Source organism: Lepisma saccharinum, chromosome 10 (assembly GCF_977018435.1).
Source record: "Lepisma saccharinum chromosome 10, izLepSacc3.1, whole genome shotgun sequence".
NCBI lineage: Eukaryota > Metazoa > Arthropoda > Insecta > Zygentoma > Lepismatidae > Lepisma > Lepisma saccharinum.
The window spans coordinates 86,749,588-86,760,248 of NC_139238.1; the positions used below are offsets into that span (position 1 = coordinate 86,749,588).

Genomic DNA, 10,661 nt, shown 5'->3' on the forward strand with positions numbered 1-10,661 from the left:
GCAAAACTGTATATGGAGAGGTAGCGCGGAGCTGCTCTCCCTACAAGGATCGCGGTAAGACTGTGTATCGAAAAACCATGTCCTTCGTTTTATTTAGATTTTGAAAAACGACGCTATGCGCACGTTGGAGTGACGCTTCCGAAGGGGTCAGTCCACTTTGCTCTATTGTCTCCAAACTAGGACGTACCGTGCCCGAAGTTGACTTGCGCGGATTAAGCTTCCGCCTGGCTGTCGCCCATAGCTCAATAGCAATCGCTGTCCACAAACTGATCAATTAGAACCGATTTGATCTGGCGTCCGTAATTGTCGCTTGATCGTGACGAAACTCCACACATCCGTCCTTGCACACATGCCGCTGCGCTGGTATAAGTTTTACACGAATCGGACCGTTGGAAACCGAGATATTTAAATGTTTGTCATTACGGTCGAATTTCCTAAGCTTTACACGCATAGCGTGACCCTTCAAGTGCTTACCCTTAACACAAGTGAATCTCTCGTTCCTCCCGTCGGCTTGGCAAAAATCAAATATGTAATCTTACAAATTAAAACACTCAACACTTTGATTCAACACCTTATTTCACCGCTATGGATTTGAATAATAATAATAATGATAAGGACGGTAAATCTGACTGTCACAATAACCATAACTAAAAATCAAAAACAAGTCAATCAAATGAAACGATCCCCCCCATTTTTGTGTGAAGATATATAGAATTGGTATAAAATTCTGTTCCCCAACAATTCCGATGACGCACGCGCGTCATGGAATATCCTTGTATGCACCCCTGGTACTCCCATCCATCGGCGTAGTTCCGAAGTAGCAGGTTATCAAACTTTGTTTTCTTCACATAAAATGGTGCTCTGATGTAACTATTATCATTTAAATTGACGGCGTATGTATAATTTAATTATACAATATCTACTACATTTTCGATTTACCTTTCTCATTTTTGTTATTTGATTTGTGAGAGGCCGAACTCTATTGATATGTTACTGTCGAGTAATACGTTCGCCTTAAAACCAAGACAACGTTTACTGTACAGAGGTAACCGAGGTAATCCCGAACACAGAAGTAATGACGAACACCAGGTTTTTTTCTATCCTTACTTGATAAGAGTGATCCAATTGGTGCTGCCATCTAGCGCCTGTCAAGGCCAATGCATTAGGCTCCTAAAGCCGTCATTATTCTGAGACATCGAAGCCAGCGAAAAACAATTGTTTTCTTCAACTTTGTTTGTAATTTATGTGGTGCATTTATTTTGAGATAAGTGGAGAACGTTATATTATTTTTTTATGTCATTTAAACTTATAGATTGTACTAGGCAGTTTTCAAACATACTGGAATGCTCCAATATTATATACAGCGCGTTTGCTGATCATGAATGCAACAAGGTGCAGAAAGGGGTAATGCGTAGAATTATGTAACTTTTTTTTTTCATGTAATAAAATACCTTTTAAATTTTGGTGAATGACAGAAGGTTCAATTTAAACTTTTAATGATTACAATTTCAATTTCGGAAATTGTCTTGCAAGAGGGGTATCGTAGCATATCCGTTCGATTAAGAAATATTGACCCTCGCAGATCTTGTCAGCTCCTGCTCAGAAATGTGCAGGATAAGCCTTTCACAGGAAATGGTAAGAGCACTGGCCTTTGGCAAGAGGTGACGAGATGCTAAGCGAGGGTTTAAATAGGTGCGCATGAGAGCGGCACGAGGCCTTTTTACTTGGAATCATCGGAGAAGCATCCGAAGAAATTTAATCTTACAGAGCAACCCCCCCCCCCCACGACTCTAACCCCCTTAAGAAGAAGCATGAGCATCTTTCATGTACATCGTCCCTTTTTGCTCTGTAAGGCCAGGCAGTGTACTTCACGAGCATATTGGAACTTTTGTGTACGGTCAACGCTCCACATGTGTTGAGACCCGCCCCTGTGGATCTGCAACCAGCCTGGCCCCCTCTGCACAGTTTCACCTAAGCAGTGCCCATGTTTAATGTTCCCCTTCTTGGAGTGACCGAGGCGTCACAACTCCCGGACACCTTGCATACTGTATGCAACGGCACGGTACACCTTCCGTTCTCGTATGCAACCAGCAACATTTTCTCTCTCTCCAGTGTCGGCATACGATGTGTGCCGGAAATATGGAATGGCGTCCGCTGTGAACTTTCGGGGGCCTATCATAAATACCCCCCAGTGTCCGCCATTGGACAACGCATCTTTTGGGGCTTGCAAACGCTACTTGGAGTGGCTCTCCATGGACTACCCTGTGTTCCTTCGCCCCATTGTCAACGTGTTTTCATCTGCTGAACTGTGTTCCTGAACTTTCCACACCGGAATTTGAACCCGGTCCCCCACTGCAATTGTGATCGGTCAAGGACCGTGCATCTCCCGGAACAGTGCTTCGTACCCCCAGGTCTCCGGGGTTCGCGTGTGTCTGGATTGCCCTGCCTTCTGACTTCGCAGATCATAGTGCACACATAGTGTGCTACGAACGTCAATGGCAAGTGAAAATATAATCTTCAACTATTTTATTATCTTCGTGTGGTTGTGGGTAGCCAATACTGAGAGTGTTGTTTATTTTTACTGGCTTCAGTGCATCCATTTCAATGGCGAGCTGGTCCAAGCGGGGATTGGTGTTTACCACTGTATTTTCTCTCGCCTCTTGAACTGTCAACCTGACGAGGCGGAAGACTGCGAGCATAAGACCTCAAGGTTTCTCATTCCATTCGGCGCTGTTAGCACTTGTTCAGAGGCCATTACTTATCTCTCCGAGTTGTTATGCGAAAAGCAGAAGCCATTCGCATGTCTCGACTTACGATCCAGTGTGTTGAACTTTGCGCTGACTACACGGACCTGCGAACAACACTTCCTATCGCATGTTGACCAAACGTCAGCATTGTTGATTACACAAGGCTCTTCCAGCGTGTGGCTAACGTAACCAAAATACTTTCTTTCTACAGTCAAGCTTTGAACTTCAATTTTGTTCAATTTAATTTTCGGTGAAGGGTTTCCAACTTTTATTATTTTATTTTATGTAACTTTTTTTTCATGTAATAAAATACCTTTTAAATTTTGGTGAATGGCAGAAGGTTCAATTTAAACTTTTAATGATTACAATTTCAATTTCGGAAATTGTCTTGCAAGAGGGTTATCGTAGCATATCCGTTCGATTAAGAAATATTGACCCTGGTAGATCTTGTCAGCTCCTGCTCAGAAATGTGTAGGATAAGCCTTTTACAGGAAATGGTAAGAACACTGGCCTTTGGCTAGAGGTGACGAGAGGCCAAGCGAGGGTTTAAATAGGTGCGCATGAGAGGGACACGAGGCCTTCTTACTTGGAATCATCGGAGAAGCAGGAGTTATTGGTCTGTTTTCTAAACCGAACAGGGTAAGCTATTCTACACCCTTTATCTGCCATTCGCATTGCTCACTTCAGTCTAAACCGAATCATGAGTTTATTTTAATGATAAGTTAGATATTTGTAACTGGCCCGTTCAGAGCTGTCTCTACCATCAATAGTAATAATCGGGAGGGGCAAGTTACATCCCTATTTAAGATCCCCGCGTTCATGTTGGAACGCTACGAATGTCGAACAGATGAATTCTTCCGCAGAGATTCGTATACACTCAGAGAACTAAATACATCATATTGATTCGTGCACCAGAATGCATCGATTGATGCACTAAAGTGTGTTTTATGGCTTCTTCAAAGAATCAGATTCACATTTGATGAATTTGGGTGCATTTTTGCATGTCGTGAAAGAAACACCAAAGTGCATCATTTGATTCAAGTGAGGATTCCTTTCAGTCGGAATGTACTTCAATGCATCAGTTGATGTTCCTTCATGCACCTTCCTGCACCTTTTGGATAATGCTCTTAAATCTTTGGTCTGAGCTACAGAGTTTATGTAGCTCAGGCGAAACGTTTAAGTGCATGATCAAAGAATATGCATTCTGGTGCATGAAAACGCATCAACTGATGCATTGAAGTGCATCTGGACTGAAATAAATCCTCACTTGAATCAAATGATGCACTTTGGTGTTTCTTTCACGACATACAAAAATGCATCAAATGTGAATCTGATTTTTTGAAGAAGCCATAAAACACACTTTAGTGTATCAATCGATGCATTCTGGTGCATCAATCAATATGATGCATTTAGTTCTCTGAGTATAGAGAATTCGGAAGATATGAAGAATTGTGGCATAAATATTGAAATAAATCATGAAAGAGCAAGACAGATAAGGACTGTACTTCATGGGAAAGAAGCATTTGGGTGACTTGCTCAGAGTATTGAAAAGAGCACATTTTACTATTTTGTGGCCTGAGAAATTGAATATGAAATGCTTCATTTTCAATGTACTTAAAAACGAGGTCTATATTCCTTATTTTCTATTTCGTTTGTCTTTATAGTGACTATTTCTCATAAAGGGTAATGGCGCACACGATGTTCAGCATTACGCCGACAAATCAGGGCAATGCCGAACATGACAGCAGTGTTTCTCCCTTTGTTTCTCTTGTAAAGCAGTTTTGGAACATTTGTTACCGAGTTGATTTTGAAGGGAATGTGTTAAGGTTTCCTTAGAATCCATGCAGTGCCTAACATGTTTTAAAATAATACCATCAACGCTTAAGTGTTCGACAATACCCCGGTTTCCCAATCTGTAGAATGCGTATTTGTTGATGTGTACAGTAGTAATAGTGTTGCTTTTCCCGAAGCACTGTTGCCACATCTAAGCCAGGGCCTTGTTCACAAATCAATGTCGTGAAACTCTGGCAACAGCGCAAATGCTGTGAGGCTTCTACAGTGAATGCATTTTCTATTGGCTCTGATCTTTGCAGCTCTTTTCACCTGCCAAGCGTCTTATACTACTGATCGCAGGCTCAAGTGGCGGCTCACCTACTTTTGCTACGAAGCTCTTTCTGTCCACCGGTGGTCGGGTGCCTCGATGAGTGTCAACAACCTCAGTTGCCAAGTAAAAGCTGTAGGGGTATCATCGCTCAGCTATACTGCACAATCGACCCTTGTGTTTTACCATTAAGGCGTAAAAAAATATATGTTTACTCGTAGCACTTAATTCGAGCTTCGATTTGGCACTGTCCATTTTTCAATTAGATGTTCCTGTTGTGTGAAATAAACCAAACTTTCTTGCATTACTTATCATAGCATCTCTCCTGTATCCACATTCATGTTGTAAACACACAGTATTGCCAGGTCGAACTTTGGTTTTAAACGTGGATGTAGATGTTAATTTCCACTAGGATTCAACTTTCCTTATTTCGTGTTTTCATCAGTATTTATGGTTTTAATTTTATTTTTGTATATTGAAGTTTCTATTTTTCATTAGCTGAAAATTATTTTCGTTATTTTAAGATGTTTTCCTTCAATTTGTTTGGGGAAATATGCTTTTTGGTTATTTTATTGTTCAAGGTTGTCTGATCGTTGTGCGATAAGGAAGACCCTGACTTCACTTGTCTGCTTTATGTTATTAAATGTCGTCGGTGCGTGTTGCTGATCACATCACTTCCATTACGTCCGAGATCGAGAATGTGTGAAGCCCTAACTGAACGAAACTTGTCTTTCATTGGAAGGGAACAATTATTTTCCAGCAGGACAAATAACACTTTCTCCATTGAGGGGAACGAAGAACGATTCGATATTGTGGTATTGCTTTGGTTTGAATTATTTGAAAAGGGAATAACATTTATTTTACTTTTCACTTAAAGAAAACAGAAACCAAATGCCATTTTTTACGACTTATTTTCCACGGGGAATGCCCTCCTTGTCCCCCGCTGGATTCGCCAATGTGTCATACCCATTTAGTACCTAGATAAGTTATTTTCGTTTTGTTATTCAAAGTTACGTTTTTATTTTTATATTAATTGTTTTTCTTTCTTTCTCTTGAGCATCTCGGGAGAAACTATCTCCCCTTGTTTATGTTGCTGGAATTGTAAAATGTTGTAAAATTTATGTCTTGCTCCAAATGCAACGCACAAATATATACCTCATCCTGTAGTTCGGCATTTGTTTGGATCTAATTTATAAGTGTGACAAAAATCGATGTATGTAATATTCATCGCCCAGCTACCTATATATTGGTGTTTCGTGGACAATTATAAAAAAAATCGAAAATGCTCGGCCTCTCTTACCCAGAGTGTGAATCGAGACCTACAAGAAAATATAGAATCTACTACCTGCTTTGACACAGTGCATTATGTTGTTCTGTTCCACGAATAATGATCACTCTGAAGACGTAAGTGAACTTATCTGCAGATTCATCATTCCAATAATGTTGACATGCATTGCTTCCTCAACGATACAAATGTTTGAAAGACCTAAATACTCAAATCACAAGTCTCTCAATCATAAAGTTCACCTGTTTTAGAACAGTCTTGGTTGAAGCAGACCGCTCGGCGTTCAGCGCCATTAGGTGGATAGCGGCAGAAATTGTAAGTTCTTGGAATAACGTATGAGATGGTCGAGTGCCGAGGGTGGAAGGATCGTAGCGGGCTATGGTTGCATTCATGGTAATTTTCGATCTCTCCGTAAACTTAGTGAGTTTATTTTAAAAAGCAAACTAAACCATGTCTGATTATAAGCAGATAACATATTATTGGCGTCTGTTTTTCTTATAAAAAGAATCTCGAATTTTTATTGCACGATTATAAACATCTTGTCTATTTATTGTTAACTAATTCATTTGATACAAGAATTTCATACAAACTACTCACTACTTAATAAAAACATGAAACGTGAAACTGTGCGCACCTATAAGTAATTTCGTTCTGCAATTTTCATAGGAATGTTTTCCTGATGCACTGTGGCGCCTTCCAGTGGTAAACTTCTGCAACTTCAAGGTCCACATTGGGTCCAAAGCTGTTTAACCATTTGGTCTTGCCTTGTTCGTCCACAAGCCACTTTAGATGGCCGATTCGTTTTACTTGAGGGCAAGCGTTCACGAATTCTCGAACTTGAAGCTGATCGTCGAACGCATCGCCGTAGCGAACGAAGAAGCAGCGCAAGTTAGGCGAGAGTCTGTGGCCGAGATCTTGCAGCATGTTGCTTGCGTGGCTGACGATCGAGCCTACATGGAGGATTCGCAGCTTCGGAGCGAGTGAGATCAAGTTGGTGATGGCTTCACCTGTTACCGCGTCTCCCAGTTCGACTCTCTCGAGGTTGTTCAGCGGGAGGATCTTTCTGGAGGCTGTTCTCGTCATGGTCCACGTGATCTGGTTGATGTTGATCATGAGGAGCTTCAGGTTGCAGCACGTGGTGAGTATGGAGTCCAGAGAGAGTGGAGGGGAACCGGAAGGCTCGTTGAAATGCTTCAGCCGGAGGTCCACTAGCTGATCCCCACGCGCCTTCAAGTATGTGTATATGTTTGGTATCCAGTTCGGCTGAAGACTGGACCAGCATATTGCCTCCAGGAACCTGATGTACTGGAGTTTCTCCAGTTCTGTCGCTGGAGCGTCCTGTACCACCGCGACCAGCTTCTCTAGTCGTGGACACGTTGCCGAGAACAGCTGCAGCCTGTCGTGCGTCAACCAGCTGGAGAGGGACGTCAAATTGAAAGTAGGATTGCTGGTGGATGAGGTCCTCACTGAGCTCCAACGCTCTTCCTCCAGCATGAGCGCCATCTCCACCTTGAAGTCATCCCCCAGGTGCTCGACGTTGCTGAAGAACTCCAAAGCGACGACAAATCCCTTGGCGGTTACTGAAGTCCTTGCCAGGTTGAGGAAGCGAATTGTCCCGCACAAGGGTCCTTTTTGGTCAAGCTCCAGCCGTAACTGGCCGTCCCTTTCCACCCAAGGGTTATGTGCGATCCTCAAGTCCTTGTCGGACTGGATGAGATTGAAGAGGCCCTCATCGGTGACGTCACGGGAACCGAAGACATTGAGGACCGCGAGCTGAGGGCACGATTCTGCCACAGCCCTCAGCAGGTCATTGTTGGCGACCACCTTGATCTCTAGTTGGAGCAACGTGTACGGCAGCGCCGCCGCAAAGATGCCAGAAGGTGGTGCCAAACGTGTGGGAACAAAGACGAACATGTAGTCCCCAGTGAACCGTAACCGTTTCAACCCTTTGCCACGCTCAGCAAGCTCCTCCAGCAACTTCCTTTGATGATTCCGGTCGAACATGTCGAAGAACGGCACACGGAGAGTTTGGGTTCGATTCCTGAGCAGAACCTCGACGGCGTACAGAGATATCGGGTAAGTGTACTGGCGGTTGCTCCTAGCAACGAACGAGTTGAGTCTGAGGAGGACGTCCTCGAACAGTTGGTCGCTGATGGAAACCGGAAGCTGATCCAAGTACTTCCGGTGCTGTCGCTTCGCTGCAGAAAAGGTATCTGGTTCGACGGCTTCCGCGTTGCAAACTTGAATCACTCCTTGCGCCATTTGACCTCGGCAGACTTCGGACAGACTCGGGACTCTTCGTAATCTGGGCATTCTGAAACGTGCTTTCTTGTAGCTGCAAGGTTTACTGTATCCTCTGCCTCTATATATCTGAAAGAGCATTGAGAAATGTTTATTTCATATTGTATCGGTGTGCCTAGGTCTAATGCTACGTCTACATAAATTGTCTACACGTAATCTAGACTGTTGTAAGCTACTGATAAAGTTACAGCTCTAGTGTTAAAAGCTATTATTCTGTTTGTTAATGGACAAAAATGGAATTCGACCCTTTTCTTATTTTGCTCTCATGAACGCATGCGCCTTAATGGCACCTCTCTGTACTCTGCTTAGAATGAGAAGTAAAGATGGCGCTGGCAACTGCTTGGAGTTTTTCTTTTGTTTCAGCTTTAAATCCACTTTAAGCACAGAAAGCTTAATCGGGGTTGGACTTACACAATAAAGTTGGATCCGAACCACTATGTGCTTTGTTTTCAAGGCAACGACGTTACCACCACGCTATCGGAGAGACCATTAACCTCTTGGAATATTACACACAAACATACACGTTATAGGAGGAAACTGGGATATTGCTGAATCTATGCACTCTTAAAATTGAGTGTCCATCAATGTCAACATATAGCTTTATTATGTAATTATTTGAAAACATTTTCGCCACTACACCTCATAAAAAATTGTTACTATAAAACAAACATAAATCGAAAATAAGGAATGTAAACTAACTTTTTGAGTACATTTGTACCCCCATTCCATTGAAGATGAAGCATTACCCACTCAATTTGTCAGTAAAGAAATAGTGACGTGTGGTCTTCTCAATATCATGAGTAAAAGTCACACAAATATGTTTTCATTTTCTTTCCCATCAACTACAGTCTTATTCGAGAATTTATACAACAGTTCTTTATGTCTTATAAATTCATTACATTATTGTAATTCTTTTGTAATTAAGAAGTCCTGGATTCGATTTCCAGTAGTACACATTTCAGTGTCGAGTAAATCCAATTCCGATTAGCTTATTTGTGCAAACTTTTTTTTTATTATATGGCTCTGGAATATGATTTTACCAAAGGAAGTTGTTGAAGGATTCTATCTTATGTTGCTCGATCATTTTTGTGTTGAGATATAACGATGTAATCATTTTTTATATTTGATCAGCCATTTTCGAAGGAGCAAGTGCCCCCGTGCCCCTCCAACTAAATCCGCCAATGTATGCATTAGATTATTATAAACTCCACATTTTCCGTGACAATTTATTTTCTTTGTTCCTTGATTACACGGGGTAGTCTATAACTTCAACAGTACCTCCTTTGTCTACGCCATTGAATGAATTATGGTTGCATGAAATAATTTTGGAGCTGCATATTTAGCAAATGTATTTACCTAAACATTTTAGTAGCGATTCTAAATTGAGAACGACATGAGTGTTCTTTCAGAAACACAAGCAAAAAATCGCACTGAATTAGAAACTAGAAAATTTATGGTTTTGAAACTCACGTCTAACTTTTTTTTCACTACTAGGGAAAATATTTATCGCTTTCTGTTTCGTCTCTATAGTTTCATCACGTACAATGCTTCAAACAATGCATAAGTACGATACAATAAGAAAAGATGGTTCTTTATTGTTGTACCCAAGGTTCATACATGCAGGTCTCCTGCGTTCGTAAACTTTCGGCTGTTTCCGACGATACCACGAGCGTCGACCAGATTTTAATCCCTGCCAGGAATGGATTTACAGCCATTCTACCCACTCACTATTTGCAAAGTTGTCTGATATATTTTTAAAAATTCAAAGTATTTAAAATTACTTATTCTAATTGAATTTGCATAGGTTAAATGACGTCACGAGTGTCTATTCATTTACTTAGTTTTTAAAGACAGCACAAGCTTTTTTGCAAGCTCTACATTATGACAAGGAAAGAATATATAATAAATATGTTATCAAGTCTTTCTCTCGTGAAGTTAACAAGTGGAAGTAGTTCGGTAAGATCCCGTAAGAGGGCATCTCCGTGCATTGCGGACAGAGTCATCTATAAGGGAAAATAGGAACTTCGTCCAGTTAGTTACTAATGATCTGTACAGCTCATTGATCTAGTTCATTAGTATAGTTTGAGCAAGTTGATCTTGGCTTATTGTTGATTTGGTTCAATTGACTTCGCTTTCTGCCACTTTTGGCTAATCACGATGACGAAGATAAGTGATGAATGAATTATTTTATAAAAAAAATTGGTGCTTCGGCACATGTGGTTATTTG

The 10,661-nt window shown here is 41.4% G+C and overlaps 1 protein-coding gene across 1 annotated transcript; it reads right to left on the bottom strand.

Moving 5' to 3' along the window:
- Positions 1-6,660: 6,660 nt before the first annotated feature.
- Positions 6,661-9,980, bottom strand: LOC145994420 (uncharacterized). The gene is made up of 2 exons (XM_083130548.1): positions 9,905-9,980; positions 6,661-8,503 (listed from the first exon to the last, which is right to left on the bottom strand). The coding sequence occupies exon 2, from the start codon at positions 8,444-8,446 to the stop codon at positions 6,794-6,796; it is 1,653 nt and encodes a 550-aa protein (XP_082986674.1). The 5' UTR covers positions 8,447-8,503; positions 9,905-9,980; the 3' UTR covers positions 6,661-6,793.
- Between the last annotated feature and the right edge of the window lie 681 nt (positions 9,981-10,661).